Source organism: Citrus clementina, unplaced genomic scaffold, assembly GCF_000493195.1.
Source record: "Citrus clementina cultivar Clemenules unplaced genomic scaffold, Citrus_clementina_v1.0 scaffold_3, whole genome shotgun sequence".
In the NCBI taxonomy this organism is placed as follows: Eukaryota; Viridiplantae; Streptophyta; class Magnoliopsida; order Sapindales; family Rutaceae; genus Citrus; species Citrus x clementina.
Window position 1 is genome coordinate 7,258,589 of NW_006262339.1, and position 24,156 is coordinate 7,282,744.

The window sequence follows — 24,156 nt, forward strand, 5'->3', positions numbered from 1 at the left end:
TGGAAAATTAATATGTTTTTCTCTTACTCATGAATCGGACATGTCGATTAGGTTAATAAAAGAGTGAGAGATCATTACTCACTGTGACCTCCTTCCTCTGTTATAATAGCTAATAATTTGATTATCATCAACTACTCATTGACAATGAAGTAAAGAAGCAAATTAATTGTTTGGCAGGGAAATAAAATAAACATATTGATCAAAGCATAACCTTAATTGTAACTTCCCCACTACAATTTATCTAATAAATAAAATGATTAGTGGCTAATAATTTTATCTCCTCGATCACTAAATGGATGGTACGTTACATCCATGTTTCTTAACCATTACATTATTAGTTAAAAAATGATTTTCGGCTCCAATTACATTAGCCATCAATTAAGGCCCGAGGGCCAAAAAAAAAATAAAAAATAAAAAATAAAAGATAAATAATAACCTGCTGTTTATGGGTTGTCGTCGTCGAAGTGTAATAATAATGATGATTAAAGGTGGCTCCAGGAAAAGTTGGCTTGGTAATAATAATTATGCTTATCGATAATAGAGTTGAAAATTCCAAGTTTTTAGTGCCTTAAATTTAAATAGATAAAAATAAAACAAACAGTGAGATTCACGCTTGTAATCTACTACTATAGATCCAATGAAAGCCCTCCTAAAAAGGTTTCATTTACGTGTTGTTCATGCGGGTTTCATTATTATTATTATTATTATTATTATTCCAGTTGAATTTGCAAGCATTTGCTTGTTTTTGTTTTTACCTCCTAAATAACCCAAAAATCAAAATAAATTTAATCAATATTGTAGAGCATTCCATATGGCAATATTAATTCAAGCATGTTTGCCAAGTGTTATATATGATAATTGGGATCATGTCAATTCCCCAATCCCCATAAAGAATCAACAAAAACTAAACAAGAAAATCTAGGTACATTAACCCAAAAAAAAAAAAAAATCTATCTTATATTTTTCTGAAAACGTGCATAAATTAAATGACTCCACTTTGGAGTTTTCAATTCAACCTCTATCTTAATTAATTTTTAATTTAATCACTAAATTGTCTCTGGTAACTCTCACAATAATATCAAATATTAAGTGCACGATGATGATACTTGCTTATTCATTCATGCATGGCCGGTTTTTTATCCATGAGACGGCGCACGATCTTCTAGACATTATTATTACTATTACTTACTCGTTACATTCAATACGTACGTATCTTCATGTATCTCTTATATATGATTCATCTTCTTCGCTCTTACACTTCTTCAGTTCAAAAAAACAAAAAAGCACTAGTGCTGCTGTGTCAGTGAGTACTGTTACATTGACAAAAAGTTCATAACATGGCTAGTAATTCTTTCATTGTTGCAAAAGAAGAAGGCCCATTTTCATTTTTACATCAGCTTCCTCCAATTGATTTTGGGTAAGATTAATTCTCTAGGGTTTTCTTTAATACTCTCAAATATTTCTCCTCATCACTTTGTTCATATCTAATTAATGTTCGTTGTGTGTTTGAAATAAATATTTGCAGTGAAAATGGGTATGGTTCAATGGATTGGCCAAGTGAAATGGCCATTCAGCAAGAGAGCTACTTTGATGCTATTCCGTTGATGGGGAGTGTCCCTGACCCTTTGTGTGCTTCTCAGGACATTGTTCCAGTTCCTAAAATGACTCAAGGTGAGTGTTTTAATATGGATTTTTCTATAATTATCAGCAAATTATTCTCTTGGTTTATTTTTATTTTTAAATTATTGATTGTTGCTCCAGGTGATCTGTTCTGTGCTTGTGACTACGGGACTGGGATTTGGAGTGAGTTGGGTCCTTTAATAGAGCAGCCAACTGAGAAACTGGCGCAGGCAAAGGCACCCTTGTTGTTGTGTGAAGACCAAGCACCTTTACAAGAAACCAAGCAACAAAGGAAAGTGACTAGAAGATACAAGTTAGAAGAAAAGCTTCGCAGTTCAAAATTTTTATCTAGAGAAACTATTTCTCAATATTTCTACATGCCAATTACAAAGGCAGCCAAGGAGCTTAATGTTGGATTGACACTTTTGAAGAAAAGGTGTAGGGAATTGAACATTAGAAGGTGGCCACATAGGAAACTGATGAGCCTGCAAACCCTTATCAAGAATGTTCAGGTAATTAATTTCTAATGATTCTCTGTGTGTCACGTGGATGTTTATGTTGTGCTAACGAAGCTTTATAATAATGAAGTGGGCTGTACGTACCGCAGGAATTGCAGACAGAAGGAGAGGGGAGTGAGGAGAGGTTAAGGGAAGCACTAGGGATCCTGGAGAGAGAGAGGAAGTTAATTGAAGAGAGGCCTGATTTGGAAATGGAAGACACCACCAAGAGGCTGAGGCAGGCTTGTTTCAAGGCCAATTACAAGAAGAGGAAGTTCATGGGTACTATGATGGGTCCAATGGTGTCCACTTCAAGCTGTAGCAGTCGTCATCATCATCAAGTGTTATTAGATGCTGACATTGCTTATGATGAATATCAGATTACCGGTAATGAAGATTTAGAGGAAATGGGATCTCTATTTTCATGCTCCTCTTCAAACAGCATTATGATGATATGATGACAGCTAGTTAGGGCTAAACTTTATTAACTCTCGTGCTTGTTTCTTCTTTCTCTTTAGTTACACAGATGGGTATAGTCAATTAGGGATTAAGATGGATGTATATCAGCTGTTTGGATGGTTTTACAATGAGTGGCCTAGTCTTTTGAATAATTATTCTTGCTGTCCAGTGATGAATGCATGTTTCCTCATTGTACGGTTGAAATGGGGATAAAAGGACAATCTCTTGATCACCACCTACTTATGCAAAATAAAATCAAGAACTTGGACCTTTAATTTATATCCAAATTATTTGCTTTAAAGATGGAAAGGAAATATAACTAACTATTATTTGAGTTGGGTTAACTTGTAAACTAATCAAGATAACTTTGTTTATTAAGTATTTGAGCATTATTTCCATTTATGTGTTCATTTCAACTTGTCAAGAAGCACTAGTGCAAGACAAACATTGGAGACCCATTTTACCATGGCCAGGATCTCATCCTACCTTTATTTGTTTCAGCAAAAGTTGGCAGTGGTTTTATATTTATCCCTTCGTGCATGCCTTGGCTGTATTCTCTTAACTGCTAGTGTCAGTTGGGTGGCTGGCCCCCTGAGCCCATGTCTGGTGATGTTGCCTGTTGGTCCGGTGTACGTACCTTCTGGTCTCCTTGCTCTCTGCTTGTTGTCTCAAAGTATCGTTTGTACCTGTCCTTCGGCTGCCCGTCAGCACACCTTTTTCAGATGTTTTTCATATTTCCAGTCCTGGCCATGCAAGGTTGGTTTGTCAGCATGGCTGAAAGCCGCAGGCACTTGCCCTTTTAGGCAAAGTCTTATGGTTATTTTCAGTAGACCCTTATGGGCCGGATTTAACAGCCCGTTTGATTGGAGATGTACTGGGCTGCTTGCTATGGAGGCCCAAATTGCCTTGCGTTCATTTCCCCTTTTGCCGCTACATTTTAGCTGCGGGAATTGGGAAATTGAGAAATTGAGCGCAACGAGTCTCATAGTCATAGCAACTGACGTTCACCGAGAGTGATTATGTGTATGGAGCTTTTGATGTGCGTGTTCAAGGAATGGGACTGAAAATTGCGTAATCAAGATTCCTGAAAAATTAGACGTGGAGAAATTAAATCAAGCATCAGCAACAAAATGATACAAAAGTAAAACCCACCTCAAACAATGAAACAAACACAAAAACCGTTGATTTCGCTCATAAAATTATGTACCAAAAGGCCCCATTTGCTCCAAATTCAAGCTCACATAATCGTCACATCGCTCATTCAAGACCCCACAGTTTCTCTCCACATTCTGTCACGTTTTGCACTCCCTCCATTCCGAGAGACCCCCTATTCCCGCCAAATATTGGATCATATCCCACGCCCAAACGTGTCTCATTACAACACAATGGTTAGAGCTTACTCTATGAGCAGCTCTCCTGAAGAAGGCTTTTATCTGTTTGAGAAAATGAGACAAAAACGCATTCCTACGAACCCATTTGCCTGTTCCTTTGCTATTAAGTGTTGCATGAAATTTTGTTCGTTAATGGGTGGTTTACAAATTCATGCGAGGGTTTTGAGAGATGGGTATCAATTGGATAGTCAATTGATGACTACTTTGATGGACTTGTACTCGACTTTCGAGAAGAGTTTTGAAGCTTGTAAACTGTTTGATGAAATTCCTCGGAGAGATACTGTTGCATGGAATGTATTGATTTCTTGTTACATACGTAATCAACGTACCCGCGATGCGTTGTGCTTGTTTGATAATTTAAATAGAGAGGAAAGCGGGTGTAAACCGGATGATGTTACTTGTTTGCTTGTGCTTCAAGCCTGCGCACATTTGGGCGCGTTAGAATTTGGCGAGAAAATTCATAGGTATATTTCGGAACATGGGTATGGCAGTAAAATGAATCTTTGTAATTCTCTAATAGCAACGTATTCTAAATGTGGTAGTTTGGATATGGCTTTTGAGGTGTTTAAGGGCATGCCGGAGAAGGACGTGGTTTCATGGAGTGCTATGATTTCTGGTTTGGCAATGAACGGTCATGGGAGAGATGCTATTGAATCATTTGGTGCTATGCAAAGAGCAGGGGTTTTGCCAGATGATCAGACTTTTACAGGGGTTCTTTCTGCTTGTAGTCATTGTGGGTTAGTTGATGAAGGAATGATGTTTTTGGATAGGATGAGCAAAGATTTTGGGATACTGCCTAACATTCACCATTATGGATGCGTGGTTGACCTATTGGGTCGTGCTGGTTTGCTTGATCAAGCCTATCAGCTTATAACATCAATGGGGGTCAAGCCAGATTCAACAATATGGAGGACTTTACTTGGAGCTTGCAGAATTCATAAACATGTCACTCTTGGTGAACGTGTGATTGAACATTTGATTGAACTTAAGGCTCAAGAATCTGGGGATTATGTTTTGTTGTTGAACCTATATTCTTCAGTTGGAGACTGGGAGAAGGTGAAGGAATTGAGGGAGTTTATGAATGAGAAGGGACTCCAAACTACTCCTGGTTGTAGTACAATCGGACTGAAAGGAGTAGTACATGAGTTTGTTGTGGATGATGTTTCACATCCACGCATAAATGAGATCTATCAGATGCTGGACGAGATTAATAAGCAGCTGAAAATTGCTGGTTATGTTGCTGAAATAACATCTGAATTGCATAATCTAGGTGCAGAAGAAAAGGGGAATGCACTCTCTTATCACAGTGAGAAGTTGGCTATTGCTTTTGGGGTTCTTGCAACTCCACCTGGCACAACAATCCGAGTCGCCAAGAATCTCCGCATCTGTGTTGATTGCCACAATTTTGCAAAGGTTCTTTCAGGGGTTTATAATCGGGAAGTAATTATTAGAGATCGTTTGCGGTTTCATCATTTCCGGGAAGGACGGTGTTCCTGCAACGACTATTGGTAGAATGGCACATACTCATGATGAATGAAAGGTGGGCAGCATTGGAAACGTCCCAGAGTTCGACTGATAAGTACTCGGGAGTAGTGGAGAAACTTATTTTAACTGAAGCTGAAAGACATGGAGATGAATGTAATGGTTGTAACACAAGTTCTGTATCTTTAAGAAAATTGAAAAAAATCCACCCTCTTCCCAGGCTGAGTTAGAGGAGAAATGCATTAGCAGCAAATGTGGCAAGTACAGTTCCATTGTTCGAACGTGGGGCAAGGATACAGTTCCATCGTTCAAATGTGGGTAAGGATCTGCGTGGAATTACTTGATGCAAAAGCTACACTACAGCAGGACAGCGAAAAGATTTCCGGTGCCATTTCTTAAAAAGGGGAATATTTTTAAATGTCCCACGATTTAATTGTTTAATTATTTAACTACCTTTTGATGATCAAAGCCAAAAAGAAAATCATTTTTTTGCAGGAGCAGAGGAAGATTTTCTTGTATGCCACAGTACAAAACAAACCTAATTATCTATTATCACTGGTAATTCTTCAGGAATTGAGGTTGGTGGTTAAAATTATTGGTCCAAAAATAAATACGAAATTCTTTGAGACTGAAGATATAGTGCAAGGATGCTCAAGATTTTGTTCCCAAATCCCTGTCGGTGGCATGTTGATCTATTCATCCCCCTGCGGTGCTGGGTAACATCTATCTCAATCAGAGGTAATAAAATAATAACCCAGAACAAGCACACAGATTTGTAACCAAAATTGAAAGGTTAAGCCGTTAAGGGCCTGAGATCCTGCGGAAAATTCATTTGAACAAGGATACTGGAGTTTAACACCTCAGCTCAGAATTCAGATGTATAAAAACATGAAATGAGATTCACCGTTATTCCAAATGTGGCTTTCAATTGCCACAATTTTTAAGAAATTTATACCACCACCATCCATGTTATTCAAAATTGTCTGACTACTACAAAGCTCCAATAAGAATGCTTATATTTCTTCCGGTCTACAACAGCGATGTACCCACTCAAGACTCCATATTTTGCGCTTTAAAACTTAAAAAATGAGATGAAAACCTCCCGTTCTACAAAAATGAAAGTACTGATGCAAAGAAAATTCCACAATTTGAAAAAACCAGACTCATCCATTCTTCTCTAGGGGATGTTAATTTCATGAGGTTAGGGTTTCAAATAACTTTCAACCCTATGCAGCTACTGCTTGCTTCTGCGCAAATGCAACCCCCTTTTCAATACTGGCCTTCAGCTCGGGTTTAAGGGCTTCCAAAGCCTTTTGTTCATACTCAGTCAACCCTTGGAGATCAGATGAAATCAAAGATTCAACACCATTCCTTCCAAGCTTAACCCTCGATGCAAAGAACGGAAGCTCAGTCAGATTGGACTCCACGAAAACGCATTCGTACACGTCCCCATCTCCATCAAGAGCACGAAGTGAAGACTCGACAAATCTTGCTGCTGCATATGCCATTGAGAGGGTAGCAGATCCTGCACCTGCCTTTGCCTCCACAACTTCTGTACCAGCATTTTGGATTCTAACAGTTAGGTCTCCCACTTCTTCATCAGTAAAACTAACAGAGGGCATTGTCTTCGACAGCAGGGGTAAAATGGTAATGCCAGCATGTCCTCCAACAACAGGGACATCCACATCAATTAGTTTAAGGTTCTTCTTTTGAGCAACAAAGGTGTTTGCTCTCACGACATCCAGTGTGGTAACACCAAAAAGCTTCTTCGGATCATAAACACCCTTCTGCTTCAGAACTTCTGCAGCAATTGGCACTGTTGAATTAACTGGATTGCTGATAATATGGATGAAGGCATCAGGGCAGTTATCAGCAACAGCCTCAACCAAGGTCTTTACTATATTGGCGTTGATGTTGAAGAGGTCATCACGGGTCATCCCAGGCTTTCTTGGAACTCCAGCAGGTATGACGACGACATTCACCCCTTTCAAAGCACTGGCTAATTCTTCAGGTCCTGTGAAATCCAGAACTTGAGAGGGAGTGTTGCAGTGACTGAGGTCAGCAGCAACTCCCTTGACATTCATTACATCATAGAGGTGAAGGGCTGATACTAGTGGGGACATCTTGATTAGAAGTGCTAAGGGTTGACCTATTCCACCAGCAGCTCCAAGAACTGCTACTTTAAAAGAAGCCTGAGGCTGTAGGGCATTCTGAGGCCTCTGCTCTGAACTTTGGGCTTTTCTTGCAAAAGTGCTTCGAAGAGCTGAACAACTCTCCTTGTTCAAGAAAGAGGTATCTGATTCACAGATAACTGATGTCACTGCCTTGAGGCCACTGAAACTCACAAGTGATTTCTTGGAGTTGAACCTCACACCAGAGGGTTTTGACTGTGGAAGTTGGCCTGCCTTGGGGCCAAAGGCAATAGTTGATGTAATTGAAAAGGTTGTAGCTGATGTAGCGGCCATTTCACACTCTGACACTAAAAATAAAAAGGGGAAGTATCAGGACCTTGTTTGGAGCTACAACCTGGAAATTTCACAAAGTATTCCCAAAGCATATCAAATGCATGAAGGACAGTATGATGATATATACCCAACCCACTGGTGTTGAACACTCAACCTAACTGGAAAATACAAACTTTCTATCCCCTTGATATGATTAAAACACTGCAGCACTGCTTGCAATACTAACCTTAATATGAGGAACCACCGAAAGGGAGGAATAAGAAGTATAAAAAAGAAAAAATAATAATAAAAAAAAAACCCCGATAATATAGTTATCTCCAGGATGCAAAAATTTTACTTCAGCAAAACACTATGTTATAGTCAAAGAAATGCATTAGGTTTATCTAGAAGCCTTTCAAATAGTCAAAAAAATGTCCACAAACACAGCCACAGCCCAACAAGTAAGAGATTCTCCATATCATTTAAGTGTCACAGCCACTGGTTTACTGCAAATTGTAATCTTGAATATAGATTACATCGATCTTGTCACTAATGGCTACACTAGTCTCAATGACAAAACTAAACCAGCAAGAATCAATCAATCACAAACAATATGAACTCACGGGAAAATCAAACAGAAGTTAAATCCACTATGATATTTACCTGTATAAATAACACAATCCTAATAAAAGATTAACAAATATCAACACCCTCTATAGGCCAGATAGCAAATCCATTAGTAATAAATTCCAGCAGCAAAAGAATTCAATAAAATTAATCGAAATCAGATAACAAACTCAATGAATCTTAAACCATCAGCATCAGATCTAACGCTAGCGATAAAGGAGCTCGAAAGTAAAAAATGCATCAACAAAGAAATAAATGAAACCTTGAGATTTGCGTGAAGCTGGAAGAGATGGCGGTGTTGCTGCTGGCGTTGGGGGGAAAGAGAGAAGAAGAAGAAGAAGATTTTCGAAAGGGTTATTGTAAACTGGGTGTCTCTTCCTCCGCCGAATGGGCCTTGAACGAATCTACGCTTTTTCGAAAGCGTCAAGAATCAAGCAGGCGTCACCACCAACTCTGATATGACTTTTAAAATGATTGTAATATTATTTTCGGGGTATCAGTATTCACCTGCCGAAGCCAAATCAAAAAACCAAAACCCCACCTAATTTAATAAAATATATATATAATTTTTTTTCTCTTCTCTGGAAGCTGGGCGTCAATTGCGTGTACCCAATACACACCGTCAAGTGTTGGAAGGATGCACCCTTTTTGTTACCTTTACCCTCTAATTCAAATCCTCGCCACTTGTTTTATCGACGGCCAGGATTTAAACTTATTTTTGTTTGGACAAAAACCATATTTACTTCTTCGTCACGTGTTCAGCAGTGATTTTTTTGTTAGAAGAGCCGTCTGGTCCGAAGTCCAATTGTCCAGTTCAAAGTCCAATTGTCCAAACCTACCTGGCTGCTCTGCTCGCTCTTTACTTTTTGACCAACTAAAGGGCCCAGTTTCGAGTTCGAGTTTAATAGATGTCGTGAATCAATACAACAAAAAATTAGGAGAGGTTAGAGGTGTCGCACGACCGCGCATCTAAAGTTAAACATAAACAAATCAAACAATGCATATTTACTTTCAAATATAACCTAATACACGCCCATAATAAATTGAACCATCATCCATCACTTGTAGACCTCTTGTTTCTTCAATTTTTTTTTACTCAGTTTCTTAAGAAAATACAAGTATCCAACTAAATCATTCATCAAACTAAAGTTACAAAAGAGGAATCCGTTTGACGTCTCTTCTAAGATTTGTTATGGATACCCAATTTCACATTTATACTGTATCATAGGATGCATTAATGCAAATTAATCTATAAATGCATAAAACTATTCTCTTACATAATTAGACTGAAGGGTGGGGGGGAGCCATAGGATCAAGTTTGATCTTTTTCTCTTACAACATGCTCAAAAGAAACATAAATAAAAGAATCAAACTCTTTTTCCCTCTCCTTATATTCAGATGGTCAGCTTATCCATCTCCCTCCTAAGTGCATTAGCTCTCACCAAGCTCCCAATAGTATTCACAGCCAACTTCAAATCCTCCAATGGGTTTCCGGGCACCACTCTTTTATACAAATAGCTATCAAATGTCATCTTCTGCACATACTCATCGGCACACATCTCCACAAATGCTTCCCTCGCTGGATTCGATCGGTAAAACACCTTCTGCAATACATCCAGTACCTTATAAGTTGGCCAGTAAGTCTTATCCCACTTCTCCAAATACTTCCTCAAGTCCCCTTCATCGATCATCCTGGTTCCATTCTCTGACCCTTCAATGATGGCCTCCGCACACATTCTTCCACTCTTTGCCGCAAAGTAAATGCCTTCGCCAGAGCATTTCGTGACGTACCCGGCTGCATCTCCGACTAATGCCACTCTCCCCGATAGCCTCCGCGGGCGGGGGTGTTCAGGAATCGGGTGTGCCTCCACTCGAATGATCTTGCCACCAAGGATTTTGTCCTTGGCCCGGTTTCTAGTTGCAAGTTGGAACTTCTTGATATCACCTTTGTGTGTCACTGTGCCTGTACCAACTGCCACATGATCACACTTGGGGAACACCCACCCATAAAAGTCCGGCGACACATCATCACCAACGTACATCTCCGCCAAGTTCTCATAGTACACCATTTTCTCGTCAGGGATTTTGACTCTTTCCTGGAGTAACACAATTAACAAATTAAAACTTAAGGATCAACGTTCATATCATCCTCACAGTGAGCTACATCTTATCTACATAATGATTGACCTGCACAACTAAATTTGCTAAATCTTCCCATCAGCGTCCTAATAAGTTTTCCTTTCGACTTTCGATTTACAATGTATTCACATTACTATTAGAAGTTCAGCAGACAGCTAGGGAATCTTTTGAGTATAGCTCTAAAATTTGCCACAAATAAAGGTTGAAAATTTGGCAATTTCTATGCATATTTTTAAGATTGGCCCACTAATGTTCAAAGGTATTATGTTACAGCTACTCTAGTTTATGATTTATCCAGTATGGTCCTCACGTGATGAGTTACCTGAAATGCAATGGCGTAATCATAATCACCAGCATTGATGGACTTGGCAACTCTGGAGTTAGCACCATCAGCTCCGATAACAGCATCAACCTCCAGCGTCCTCTTCTCACCGACGCCGCCCTTTGTCCCATCGTACTCCGTATAATACAAAACGTACGGCTGCTCAAAGTTCCTCGGCAAATCCATCTTCATGAATAACCCGTTAATCACGCTCGCCCCGTTCTTCTCCGCCCTCTCCCTCAAATACGCGTCCAGAACCTCCCGCCTCACCATCCCGATATACTCGTGCGGCTTCAGCGTCTGCCCGATGTCCACCGCCACGTTCGACGGCGATATCATCTTCATCTTCGTCACCTTCCGGTCGATTATGTCCAGCGGCAGGTCAAACTCCCCCACCATGCAGAGAGGGATGGCCCCGCCGCAGGGCTTGCAGTTGTCGAGCTTACGCTCGATCAGGAACGTTTCGACGCCATTTTGTGCGAGCGTCTCGGCGGCAGCTCCGCCTGCTGGGCCGCCCCCGATGACCGCCACTCGGAGGTTGCGGTTGGTGAGTTTTGGACTGGTTTTTGCCGCGGAGACTCGGAATTTTTGCTGACGTGGGAGGGCTTGAGCGATGAAGTGGGGGTGCTGTTGTTCTTGCGGTGATTGGCGGAGGCCAGTGAAGGATTTGAGAGCCATTGATGCCATTGTGGGAGCTTCAGTCAGGGGTGAGTGTGGAGCACCGCGGGTTTATGCTTTTGTTTTTGTATTTCCATTTCTTTTTTTCAATTTGTTTTGGTTGATATGGTTTGTGATTTTCGGGTTTTATTGACCGTTGGATTGGGGAAATGGAGGGTGGAGATTAGATGTGGATAACGGGATAGATTTTTTGAGATGGGTTTTAGTGAGAGTTTTGGCAATGTTGTGTACCTTCTCATGAAAGTAGTTTTGTCTTAATCTTAATTAGATTCAGTGGTTCATGCCGTGCCACGTAAGATATTTGAGTTCCACTCAAGGCAAAGTAAAGGTCAAAAATTTTATTGGTACAGTTGATTACAATCATTTGCTTATAACAAGAATCTAGATTTTTCATTGGCTAAGAAGATGTCAAGGGAGAATGAATAAACTAACGGAGATGGTGACATTACGATCTTGGAGTACAATTTAGGAAACATATCTACCGTTCATCTATTTTTTTAAATTTTTAAAAAATATATAATTCTTTTTTTTTTAATTTAGAATCTACCTAAAGTTATTTCTTATTTCACTTTTTTATTTCCGCTTGGAATCTGTTAAGAAAACTAACAGAAACTTAAAAAAATGATCATTTTACTCCCCAAAATAAAAATAATAATTTCACCCTAAAAATTATCAAAAATAATCAAATTAAATCTAAATATTTTTCTCATCGCTTAATAAAGAAATTAATTCCACAACCATCAAATACAGGTTTTTTTAAAAATATGTATGTAATTAGAATACTAAATTATAATAGTAGTATTAAAAATAGTTCAATCTCACAAACCATCAATTGAATTTAAAATAAGTAGAGTTTTATTATTTATTGAATTATAATCTCTAATAGTTAAGATTTTTTAAGACTTCATTAACGTACCAATAATAATATTTATCATTAAATCTGATTATTTTTTATATTTTTTAAGGTGAAATTATAATTTTCGTTTTGGGGGTAAAATTGTTATTTTTTTAAGTTTCCGTTAGTTTTCTTAACGGATTCCAAATGGTAGTGGAAAAGTGAAACAAAATATAACTTTAGATGGATTCTAGCAAAAAAAAAATTGTGTATTTTTAAAAAAATTAAAAAAAATAGGTGGACGGTGAATATTTTCCCTACAATTTATTAAGACTGTGAACAGTACAATTGCTGGCTTATATGAATTAGGCAGGATGTAAAATATATTTTGGAAAATATGTAAAATTAAAATAATTGGAAGCTTCTAACTTTTAAGGTCATTAAATTAAATGTAACGTGTTAGCACAATTCTTATGCAACGTTACTAGAATTGGGTGGCTCTTGCTTTTTTCCTCTATTCATGTTGTTGGGGTGGGGGAACAAATTCTCCCAATTTTATCCCAAACATATTTTGGAGCAAATTCTTTTAATTGCATAGCTATTTTTAAGATGCACTTATAATCATTTTTAATCATAATATTAATTAAAAAAATCAAAATCAATTGAAATAAAGGAGTAAAGGACTATTCGTATTTTATCAATATATAGTTTATTTAAACCAAAAAAAAAACTAAAAATAAAATCATCTCAAGATAGGATAAATTTGAACAGCCAATTTTTTTACACGGACATAAACCCACTAATTACATGGACATAAGACCCACTAATTATCTCATTCCATCTTAATTCTCTCATAATCTGCTAGAAAAACATTGTTGTAACGTATGGAACAAGCTGTTTGTGGGCGTTGAACAAATTAACTTTCTCACAAACGGTCTTTTAATTTAACCTTGTAGCACGAATTTGAATAATTTCTGAAGATTTTTCATTCGAATTTTCGGTATATCCATATGTTGTTGTCCTAAAATTGGAAACAAATTGCGGAAACTTCCACTCATAAGCAATGACTCGGTTGGTGAACACACCATAACAACTCACAGAATCAACATATGATATTTGTGACAGTTCTCTAGTCTCTACACATTTGGGATAGTTGGGACGGATCATTGAAACAAAAACCATGAAGTAGTTGCAGTAGGTTTGAATCTGTAGCAGTTGGGTCATCAGATATGTTTACCTCCATGAGAAAAATCCCCTGCTCTCTCTCAGTCACGGTTTCTAAACTTGTGCGACATTTCTTTTGACACACTACCAACTTTCAAATGCTTAAAATCCAAACACATTCCGCACAGAAACAACATTAACTACAACCCTGGAAAATATTCTACTCTCTTTCCCTGGCTAACATGAAGCTTTCATCGAGACAATTGATAATAATCTTGATCCTTTTGGGGATTGCCACTGATGGGTATCATTGCAAAGTTGTGCAGTTCATTTTCGGGGACTCGCTGTCTGATGTTGGTAACAACAGGTACCTTACCAGGAGTCTTGCTAATGCAAACCTGCCATGGTATGGTATTGATTTTGGCAATGGAATGCCTAATGGGAGGTTCACTAATGGCCGCACCGTTGCTGATATAATAGGTAATCCCTTTTTACATTAAGTTATTGCATCAAAACAAGTGTTATTTTCCTGCTAATGTATTAACAGTGTCATTTTCTCAGGTGACAAGATGGGTCTCCCAAGGCCGCCGGCTTTTCTAGATCCATCTTTAACAGAAGATGTAATATTGGAGAATGGAGTCAATTATGCCTCAGGTGGTGGAGGAATTTTGAATGAAACTGGTGGTTACTTTGTAAGCTGCAACCATATGCATGAACATTCATAGTACCTGTATATATATTTTTTAAACTCTTAGCATTAGCGAAATATTGATCAAATTCCACGACCTCTTTGCAGATTCAGAGGTTCTCTCTGTATAAGCAAATTGACCTGTTTAGAGGGACTCAAGACCTGATAAAAAGCAAAATTGACAACGAAGCAGCAGAGAAGTTCTTTCAAGAAGCCCGTTATGTGGTTGCCTTGGGCAGCAATGACTTCATTAACAATTACTTAACCGGGGTTTACAGTGATTCATGGAAGTATAATGATGCAACCTTCATTGACTACTTAATGGAAACACTTGAGGACCAACTGAAGGTAATTTCATCAATCAAAGACTATAATCATCCTTGTGTCATTTTTTTTTTTTGGAACTAATCATGTTTCTGACCAAACGCATTTTGTTTTGTACAGATGCTGCATGGCATGGGAGCACGGCAGCTGATGGTTTTCGGGCTAGCACCGATGGGTTGCATTCCCCTCCAAAGGGTTCTAAGCACAAGTGGTGGCTGTCAGGAAAAAACCAACAAACTAGCCGTCAGCTTCAATGCTGCTGCAAGCAAGTTATTGGACAAGATGTCATCAACACTTGCAAATGCCAGCTACACATTTGGGGATAATTATGATGTTGTCAATGATGTGATCACCAATCCAAGCAAATTTGGTACATTAACATGCTCTAATTCATTTTTCTTAATATTCTTGTATTCATATTCAATTTTTTCATGCAGACTAAAGGTTCTTTGAAATTCAATTGTTTTCAGGATTTGAGAACTCTGACTCCCCATGTTGCTCATTCGGGCGTATTAGGCCTGCACTCACATGTATACCTGCATCAATATTGTGTAAAGACAGGAGCAAATACGTGTTCTGGGATGAATACCACCCATCAGATGCTGCGAACGAGTTGGTTGCCAATGAACTCATCAAGAAACTTGGGTTTCTGCAAGTTGATCCAACAAATTCCCCTTCCCCTGCACCTGCTTCTGAACCAACCCCAGACCCAGAGGGCTAAGTTGTAGTGCCAATGCTTCAAAAATCTGTATACCCTAACTTTTGATGGCAATGGTAATTCCATTTGTGTTTTTGCACTTGTCTAACATTTGGCATGCATCATCATGATTTGAGGAATATACAAACTACTTGATTTCCTTTACTTTCCTATCTGTACTTAAAAGGGGTACCACCTCAAATTCCTTTAGATTAGCACTCTATACATATTTCAATTGCAGCTCTTTTAGGCAATTAAAAGCCAGTGTCATGGTCACTTTTACAAAATAATGGGGATGTGCAAATCATTATCTTATTCTTATATGACCTTTGTTACCAATGGCTAATACCTCGTCCATCTGCTTTTGTTTTGCACGAGGCACTTTTGCACTCCTGCTTTTCATCCGCAAATTTTTTAATTCACAAGATACAATGTGTGTTTCCACATTCATAAACAATACTTTCTGCCTTGAAAAGCAAATAAAAGATGGTTATCATAAGGAGGCAATCAAAAAGCACAATGTACAGTAGAATTATAGTGGTGACAAAGTGAAATGCATACCACCTCATAATCCACTTAAATATCTCCACCCAGCGCATACTACATGTTAAAATGGCTTTAGATGTTTACAAGGAGGGCGTTGAGTGGCTCACCTAACTTGGTTTATGTTTTTTTAAAAAAAAGTGCAACATAGCTGCAAGCAATCGATTTTCTGGGAAACTTGGTTGTCCAATAAAAAAAAAAACCATGAAAAGCATTGTATATGTTAATTGAAATTTGCCTTTTTGCCCGAATATTGGTAAAGTTCATTGCAAAGATAAGCAATTTCAACGGTAAAGGTGGCGGCAATTCCGGTGGGCCAACCCGAATTGGATTGCTAATTGCACAGGCCATTGTAATTAATTCCATTCTATATTGTAGTATTTGACATAAAAATAGGTCAATAAGTAAGGATCCAAACAATAGTATCAATGTCTCTCAGACCCTCTAAGGTGATTCCAACAAGCAGACTAAAGCCCACGTTGAGAAAAACCAAAGAAATAAAGACAAATACAGTGATAGTATTATGCTCTAAGATCCCTGGCCGCCCTTTTGAAATGTGAGTGGAGTAGACACCCTTCGAATATTAGAGAGGGTAAAATCTGGGCAGTGCTATATAAGAATTAATCTAAATTAGACTCAGTAATTGTCTGATTGTAAATATCAGTTGTAAATCTCATATAATATGAGTTGTAATCTAAGCATTAATCTCATGTAATTCAAAAAAAAAAAAGATCCATGGCCGCCCTCACGTGTAAGAATTAAGATCAATATCAAATGAGTTTATTATGTGGATTAAGCCTAAATAGAAAAGGAGGGACATAAATCAAACCTACGGAAACATTATCAAGCAAGGTGAAAGGAAGCATGGTGTCCTTTTCTTCTTTATTATTATTATTATTATTATTCATTTTATACATTTTTTATCTTTTATATATGCTGAACCATAATATATATATATTCACAAATAATTTTACTGATTTAAAATGATTTTGACAAGCTTCAAGTATTTTCACACATATTACATCACACAATGAGCCATGCACGCAAGAAATAACAAGAGAAAAATGATATCTTGAAGTTGAAGGTGTTGGGGAAAGATTAGTTTTTAAATTTTTTTATAAAACCTTTTTAAGATCGCTCTCATATAATATATAAGAATTTGTAATCTAGAAATCGTACCTTAAAAATCTGATTTAAATTTTTCCGCTGAAGTGATTTAGGCTCCCAGATCACGATCCGTCACCACCACGCCTGTTAGATCACGATCCGTCACCAATGATCTTCCAGGTTATGACTCAAGTTTGATCTACACTTGACGTGTGAGCGCCAACTAGCACGAGAAAATTTTTCTCTCAACAATGGAGAGAAAAATATTTTTCTCTGATTTGTATAAAGTGGCTGTTCTCATTTTTCTTTAGAGAAAATAAGCCTTTTATATCTCTCTTTAGTGAAAACCCTAGGCTCTAAATAATCAAAAAATAAAGCTCACGTTACTTGTTTTTTCTATAGGGGACTCACTTTGGAAAATAACATAAGGCCCCTTACACACAAGTTAATTAAATGGAGCCTCCCATTAAATAATATATTTAGGCTTTTGACTTAAATAACTAGTTATCTTGCTTATTAATCCAGTAGTGGTGCAGTCAATTAAATGAGCTAACCCGGAGATCATTTGGGAACATACAATAGTGGCTACAATAATTAAGCATGTAATTAAACTAGCCCAATTATTTAATTCCAAATCTACTCCACTAAAAAATTGGAACTGACTTCCATAATTATATGCTCGAATAATAATTTATCTCAAGCCACATTGATTTCTTTACTGCATAATCCTTTGTACCACATCGTTAATTAAATTGATATCTCAACTGTCCAATCAATTTAATAACATCTTATTCCTTGATACTTGTTGGTTTTCTCCAATGATCATTTTCAACATACTAAATATGTTGACACACTCTGGCCAGAGAATTCTATGATCAAGTGCCGAAAACTCATCAAGAGATGTGTTGTACAAATTCTATATTGTTAATCTATAACTCCAATACTCATAAATGCTCCCACCAAAATACCGGGTAATCTAGACTACAAGTATGTGTCATGCCTATTGGTAACTCAAATGGATTAACAATTACAATCATGAAATCATAATTAACTCAAGATTAAGATTACAGTAAAATCAATGCCTATGAGATTTAATAAGTCTGACAGTTATTACAAAGTTAATTAAATCTCATATGTGATCCTGTTCAATGTAGTCGTACTACATCAATAAATTCATACATGATTAAGACAAATCATTCAATAAATTTATTGCAGTCTATACTTAAATAAAGTGCCCAACTTTATTTATCAACTGCAAACTAAATTTATTTAATCATAAGATAACTTGTATTTATGTTTTCTGTGAATCCACATGGTGATCACATAAATACATATAATATGATTAAATGGACTTTAATAAAAATATTAATGTAATTAAGATATTTGAATAAAATACCCATTAATTTTATTAATCAGAAAAAATATTTATTATAATTAAATAAACACAAATACTTTTAAAGAGTATATTTTCCCAACAGAAGGATGGTGGGGGACAGTTGACACAAACATGCAAATCTTAACTATTTAGCAAGCCAACCTTTACTGCAAAAATTACCATGAATAAGAACATCCCCACGAAAGAAAGAGAGTTTTAACACTAAGGAAGAATCAGATGCATAAACATAATCTTGGACGAACAGAACACGATCTGTTTATAATTATGGAATGGGAAATTTCAAGCACATATGGTAGAATTGAAAATTAAACCCGTACATATAGATCCATAAAAGCTCAACAGATCCTGCGTACAATTCACTTACCACTCAGCCCTAACTCGTAAGCTCTCCATAGGACTTATCAACTCCTCCTCCTCCTCCTCCTCCTCCTATAATAAAAAGTTTTTAAATAAAGAACATCCTAAACATCTTCAATGAGTAGCCAAAATCAAAATCATGCTACACAAACTGTCAGTATCTAGCTTTTATATCATATATAACACGAGGAACACACCTACTACTAATTAATACGAATTAACATTTATAAGCTATATATTTAGAGTAGCTAACAAGCAACACAGTCTCGCCCAAATTGAGGCCTCGGAGTGTGGCGGTTGTTGGCCCCGGATCCCGGATAATCGTTTAGCTCCAAAGCCATCCTCTCATTCACGTTTGAACTCTTCTTCATCAGCTTTGTAACATCATTAACTTCGATGTTCCCGTTCTCCAAAAGTTGAGGAACTTGAACTCCATTCATTATGCTTCCGATTCCTGCACATACCGAAATCAATATAACCAAATGATGATGAATAAAAGATCAAGAAGACGTGTATTATCAAAAAACTTACTCGTAACTGGGACAGCATTCAAGAAGATAACAAGGTGAGAAAACACAAGTGATGCCACAAGTAGTAGCCGAAATAGAGAGCCTGCTGCTGCCATTGTTGTTGTTGTTGTAGTTGTTATTGTTTGTGATACAGCACGCAATAGGGCACTCAATTTATACATTGACATGGTAGATTTTTCTGGAGGTTTATGATGTTGGAGGGGAACAAAATTCATCATATTAATTTTTCCAAAGTCAAAAAGGTGATAGCAACACGTAACACACACCACATTAATTTTTGTGGGGGCTTAACGCGTTTTCTTAATCTTATTTCTGCAATATGAACCATTAATTAATTTGGGGGTTATTTGATATTATGAAAATTATTTTATTTATTTATTTAAGCAAAACATGGCAAGTGAAAAAGATGGAGCACACTGTGCTAGTGGAATGTGACGCAAGGATGATGGCGTGGGTACATTTGACATCCATGATCATGATCATGCTCATGCACTAATTGAAGTCAAGGGCTCTAGTGGATATTATCATTAGATTTTGAGAACTTTCAATCAATTAAGGGAATTGGCATAGTATTTTCTGCTATTTAATTATTTATATACACTGACTAATACTGACCTTTACAACTGATTGTACATTACAAAATATGAATTTAGATTAATATAAGTCGTAATTAGTTATCATAATTTAATTATCTACAGGAATGTTACGACAAATTACAATTGTTCAACTCAAATTCACATTTTAAAACACACAAATTTCTACATTAGATCATTTTAGTATATTTATTTAATCATTGAATTTTAAAGGATCTTCTTACACATGATAATTATCAATGATATGCTTGAAGATATATTTTTTATTTTGACGGTTGAGACCAATTGTCTATAATGCTATTTATTATTGGACCCTTATTTACCAGCTTAAGTTTTTGAACCAAGTCTTTTTTTTTTTAATAAATAAGATAATATAGGCAAAATCTGATGTTTGATTCTTTCTCTGTGTAAATTCTATTTTTAATAATTTTTATTTCAATGTCGTAGTTCAGTTTTAGTCTATTTTTGGTCTTCAATTTTACGTTTTAAATCAGAGGGTTTATCAACAATTGTAGTTAATACAATTTATTGCTGATCATGAGCCGTATTTGTGTGTTTCATTGAATGTATAAACTTAGAATAGCTAGGGGAAGACACGTCGTTATCAATTAATTAAAGAAACTCACTAGTCACTACAATGCTGCGGCACTGACATAATTGTGACTCCCTTTTAGTGGCATCGGACCTGAAAAATAAAGGCACAATATAACATGGCTACTAAATGTGGTGACAGTTTTATGATAGCTAGTTGGAAAATCTGATTCCGATCAAGTGCACTGCATATATAAATAAATAATATGACCACTTAACTCATGACAGAATCATCACTTGTAAAGTTCATTAGGTTTTCGGATTGGATTAATTTTGTCTAATACCAAATCAAAATTGAGGTCTCGAATCGATACGTGTGTTAATCCAAATCAAGGACTGCTAGGGCACCAACTAACATTCTTATTTTAAGCAGCAGCTAAACAGACAAATGTCATTACCATCTCGATCTATCCTTATGCGACTTTGTAAGTGTGGTGCTTTGCTGTCTTGGGTATATTAATTTTAATCTTATAATTCAATGTAGTCGTGCAACATGTACTTTAGAATTTGTCAGTTTTATTGGTAACAAAATAAATCACCAGGGGATTGTACTAATCAAATTTCTGCTTTATATTTCTCCATCTCAATTCTACCATATGTCTCCAAAAGACAAAAAACAATTGTTTGTTAAGGAAAGACAGAAGACAAGCAAGCACTAGAGAAGATATTTCATCAGTATAAACTAGAATTTGTCTCGCGACTTTCATTTTATGTAGAAAAACGAACAGAAACCATATTAGGGCTGCACACACTTGACATGTAGCCCTAGATCAAGTTTCAAATGTTCAAACGCATTTTGGTAAGTTTTTCGATATTTATATCGATATGTGAATAATCATTCTCAGTTGCAAATGTCTGTATTTTTTAAAATACAGATTCATTGTATATACCATAACCTTAAATCAAGTATTCCATCAATATCAAAGTATAAGACAAATGAAAAAATATATATATATTTTCATATTAAATATCATCTCATGCACTATGATGCTCCAAAGTTTCAAATATTTAAAAGTGCTTTGGTAACTTTATTTGTTATGTGTACGAATAATCACTCTTAATTGCGGATGTCCGTAGTTTTTAAAATGTCAAATCACTCTATATATCATATGATGTTGTCAATGAAACAAAAAATGATAAAAAAAAAAAACTAATATATACAACAAATTTACATTTTAAAAGATTGTGTATATGATAATGGAAAATTTTATTTAACTTATAAGGTCCGGATGGGAATAATTTACTACAAATTAAAAGAAGCATCTTACGTTCTTCTTTTTAAAAGTTATAATAATGATGGCGATGGAGAAAGCCAAGGCAGGTTTTACACTGATAATTTCTATATGGACACCTATGATTTCACACTATACCATGATTTTATCTTTTTTTTTAGTTGGATGATGATGATGATGATAAGTATTGATTTCAGTGTCAATTTGGCAATACTGATAAAATAATTTATGTTAGTTGTGTTGTAGAAATAATCAACTGTGAAAATTTATTCATTAAAATTTGTTTTAAAAAGTATTGTGAGTTTTAAAAGTAGTTGTATGTGTTTGGTGAATCTTATTGTTAAATTTCTGTTAAAATACAAATGATTAAGATAGACATAAAATGGAACAAAATTTATTTACATACTCATACATACATACATACATACATACATACATACATACATATATGTATGTATTGTGTGTATATAACAATTGATAACTAAATAAATGTTTTTATTTTTTATTTTGTTATTCTATATTATTGGTAATAATATTAATTTCTTTTAATTTCTTGGTTTTATTTCCCAATTGAATCAAGATAATTTTAGATTTTTATAATATATATAAGGATATGTATGAAATTGTAATATGTGTAAAACTGATTCTCAAAATCATATTTTGAAAAGTTACTCTTTCTTTACATTTCAAAATCCGCTATAAAATGAGATGATTTTGCAAAATGTGATTTTTCAATAATTTATCAAATACAAAAATTAGTTTAAATTTTCAAAATTATTTTTGAACCTCTCAAAAATAATTCCAAAAGTATCCTTGAAAAGATCGGCTCAGCCGAACTATCAATCCTTCTCGCCATTCAATTTTTGCAAATGCAAAAATTATTAATGTGATTGTTGACACTTAATTACGTTGTCCTATTCTATTAATTTGTATTATTTTAATTAATAACAAAAAAGAAAAGATAAACTTCAATTCATTCTCAAATAAAATAACAATCTTTAATTAAATAATTATTTTACTCTCGCTTTGGTTCATAAGATGATGACAATTAGGAGACAAATTGATAAATTTATTTTTTATTTTTTAATAATAAATGAGGATAAATTAATGCTTTTGCTATTTTGAGACATAAATTAACTGTTGTGGAACTTATCATAGATTTCTATGTTTCTAACTCAAAAAATTAACTTTTTTAGTGGATTGACCTACCTCCTTATAAGCTCAAGTATCTTTCATTTACTAACCAATGTGAAATATAACTCAGTAATCCCCCCTCAAACAAAAATACCGCCAGACTTTAGTTTTTTCATCTGACATACTTGAGTTGTTCCACCTCCATATTCTTATTATTAGGGTCTACCTCTGATACTATTTGTTGAGAAAATTTAGCATAAAATTTTTAGATATCCAAATCAAAATAATAATCTTTTAGATAAAGTGACGTACTTCTTTAATACTTCTTTACAAATCTAAATATCGTTCTTTTATTAATCAACGCAGGACATAACTCAACATTATCGATTGTCATTATACATGGGTAAAATTTAAAAAAAAAAAAAAGGGGGGGGGGGGGGGGGTGGGAAGAGAGACGATTTGCGATTTGGCAGACAAACTTTACAAAGCCACCAATGGAAGGTCTAAACTTGTAGCCGAATGAGTCCAAAAGCTTTACTAATATTAATTCATGTGCTGCTAGGCGCTAGCTGCGCGGATGGTGGAGTGAAAAGAGAGATGGAAAAGTAAAAGGCTAAAAGCACAACAGTCAATTGTCGAAAACACTTTACAAAATTTCCACGTCAACTCATTAAAAGTCAATCCACTAATCAACCCAGCTGTTTCTTCTTGTCTCATTGGGCATCGTGTTTCCGCTGAACTAGCTCTAGCCCAAGACAGAAAAGCCTAGCTTAACAAATTTGGGCCCAAAAGCTGGAAATGTAAATACAAACCATCAAACATTTCAAAGAGTTCTCTGGGTGAGGGAAATTTCTCAAGGCCCTTGTTTCACATGCAACTAAACTAACCAATAGAGTCATGACGTATCTATGTTTATATAGATAATTATGAATTTTATTAGCTTGTTTGTACATGTTTTCGATGTACATAATATTTTTGACGTTGATTGTTATCATATAACCACTCTTATAAGTTCAGAGTGGTCAATGTTGACCTCCATTTCCTACTTTGCTATCAACAGGAAGAAATAATAAGCATGTCTTGTAGACTACAATATAATTTATTCATCTAAATTATGGCCTCGTTTGAATTGAGATTAGGTGGCTATAGTTTTTAAATTACAATATTAAAATATTTGATAAAAACTTGTTACTGTGACCAAGAAACTAAAACAATTTGAAATTACACTTGTATGACAAATTCTATAATATCTTTATTATTTTTTTTATCAAAATTATTATTTAAATACCAAATTTCTTACACACAT

The 24,156-nt window shown here is 35.8% G+C and overlaps 6 protein-coding genes across 6 annotated transcripts; 3 read left to right on the forward strand and 3 right to left on the reverse strand.

The window, feature by feature from the left end:
* Positions 1-1,337: 1,337 nt before the first annotated feature.
* LOC112099539 (protein RKD1-like) lies at positions 1,338-2,575 on the forward strand. The gene is made up of 4 exons (XM_024186941.1): positions 1,338-1,417; positions 1,526-1,671; positions 1,762-2,132; positions 2,228-2,575. Exons 1-4 carry the CDS (start codon positions 1,338-1,340, stop codon positions 2,573-2,575), a joined length of 945 nt encoding a protein of 314 aa, XP_024042709.1.
* A 977-nt stretch (positions 2,576-3,552) lies between these two features.
* On the forward strand, positions 3,553-5,869 carry LOC18045775 (pentatricopeptide repeat-containing protein At3g47530). Its single transcript, XM_024187817.1, has one exon. The coding sequence runs from the start codon at positions 3,737-3,739 to the stop codon at positions 5,477-5,479; it is 1,743 nt and encodes a 580-aa protein (XP_024043585.1). The 5' UTR covers positions 3,553-3,736; the 3' UTR covers positions 5,480-5,869.
* Positions 5,870-6,448: 579 nt separating this feature from the next.
* Positions 6,449-9,124, reverse strand: LOC18045776 (malate dehydrogenase, chloroplastic). Its single transcript, XM_006440542.2, has 2 exons — positions 8,783-9,124; positions 6,449-7,928 (listed from the first exon to the last, which is right to left on the reverse strand). Exon 2 carries the CDS (start codon positions 7,912-7,914, stop codon positions 6,676-6,678), a length of 1,239 nt encoding a protein of 412 aa, XP_006440605.1. The 5' UTR covers positions 7,915-7,928; positions 8,783-9,124; the 3' UTR covers positions 6,449-6,675.
* Positions 9,125-9,750: 626 nt separating this feature from the next.
* Positions 9,751-11,761, reverse strand: LOC18045777 (geranylgeranyl diphosphate reductase, chloroplastic). Its single transcript, XM_006440543.2, has 2 exons — positions 10,982-11,761; positions 9,751-10,616 (listed from the first exon to the last, which is right to left on the reverse strand). Exons 1-2 carry the CDS (start codon positions 11,666-11,668, stop codon positions 9,915-9,917), a joined length of 1,389 nt encoding a protein of 462 aa, XP_006440606.1. The 5' UTR covers positions 11,669-11,761; the 3' UTR covers positions 9,751-9,914.
* A 2,130-nt stretch (positions 11,762-13,891) lies between these two features.
* Positions 13,892-15,656, forward strand: LOC18045778 (GDSL esterase/lipase At1g74460). Its single transcript, XM_006440544.2, has 5 exons — positions 13,892-14,138; positions 14,220-14,350; positions 14,455-14,694; positions 14,791-15,040; positions 15,141-15,656. The coding sequence occupies exons 1-5, from the start codon at positions 13,901-13,903 to the stop codon at positions 15,389-15,391; spliced, it is 1,110 nt and encodes a 369-aa protein (XP_006440607.1). The 5' UTR covers positions 13,892-13,900; the 3' UTR covers positions 15,392-15,656.
* Positions 15,657-18,868: 3,212 nt separating this feature from the next.
* On the reverse strand, positions 18,869-19,485 carry LOC18045779. Its single transcript, XM_006440545.2, has 2 exons — positions 19,302-19,485; positions 18,869-19,224 (listed from the first exon to the last, which is right to left on the reverse strand). The coding sequence occupies exons 1-2, from the start codon at positions 19,465-19,467 to the stop codon at positions 19,019-19,021; spliced, it is 372 nt and encodes a 123-aa protein (XP_006440608.2). The 5' UTR covers positions 19,468-19,485; the 3' UTR covers positions 18,869-19,018.
* Positions 19,486-24,156: the final 4,671 nt, after the last annotated feature.

What these genes read in the sequence shown, in the direction of transcription:
- LOC18045778 (XM_006440544.2), top strand. Translation starts at nt 13,901, where the DNA reads ATGAAGCTTTCATCGAGACAATTGATAATAATCTTGATCCTTTTGGGG. An exon ending in CACCGTTGCTGATATAATAG is followed by an intron (nt 14,139 to 14,219) that starts GTAATCCCTTTT and finishes TCATTTTCTCAG; the next exon opens with GTGACAAGATGGGTCTCCCA. An exon ending in CACTTGAGGACCAACTGAAG is followed by an intron (nt 14,695 to 14,790) that starts GTAATTTCATCA and finishes TGTTTTGTACAG; the next exon opens with ATGCTGCATGGCATGGGAGC.
- LOC18045777 (XM_006440543.2), bottom strand. Translation starts at nt 11,668, where the DNA reads ATGGCATCAATGGCTCTCAAATCCTTCACTGGCCTCCGCCAATCACCG. An exon ending in ATTACGCCATTGCATTTCAG is followed by an intron (nt 10,617 to 10,981) that starts GTAACTCATCAC and finishes GTGTTACTCCAG; the next exon opens with GAAAGAGTCAAAATCCCTGA.
- LOC18045776 (XM_006440542.2), bottom strand. Translation starts at nt 7,914, where the DNA reads ATGGCCGCTACATCAGCTACAACCTTTTCAATTACATCAACTATTGCC.
- LOC18045779 (XM_006440545.2), bottom strand. Translation starts at nt 19,467, where the DNA reads ATGTCAATGTATAAATTGAGTGCCCTATTGCGTGCTGTATCACAAACA. An exon ending in GAATGCTGTCCCAGTTACGA is followed by an intron (nt 19,225 to 19,301) that starts GTAAGTTTTTTG and finishes CGGTATGTGCAG; the next exon opens with GAATCGGAAGCATAATGAAT.
- LOC112099539 (XM_024186941.1), top strand. Translation starts at nt 1,338, where the DNA reads ATGGCTAGTAATTCTTTCATTGTTGCAAAAGAAGAAGGCCCATTTTCA. An exon ending in CTTCCTCCAATTGATTTTGG is followed by an intron (nt 1,418 to 1,525) that starts GTAAGATTAATT and finishes AAATATTTGCAG; the next exon opens with TGAAAATGGGTATGGTTCAA. An exon ending in CCCTTATCAAGAATGTTCAG is followed by an intron (nt 2,133 to 2,227) that starts GTAATTAATTTC and finishes TACGTACCGCAG; the next exon opens with GAATTGCAGACAGAAGGAGA.
- LOC18045775 (XM_024187817.1), top strand. Translation starts at nt 3,737, where the DNA reads ATGAAACAAACACAAAAACCGTTGATTTCGCTCATAAAATTATGTACC.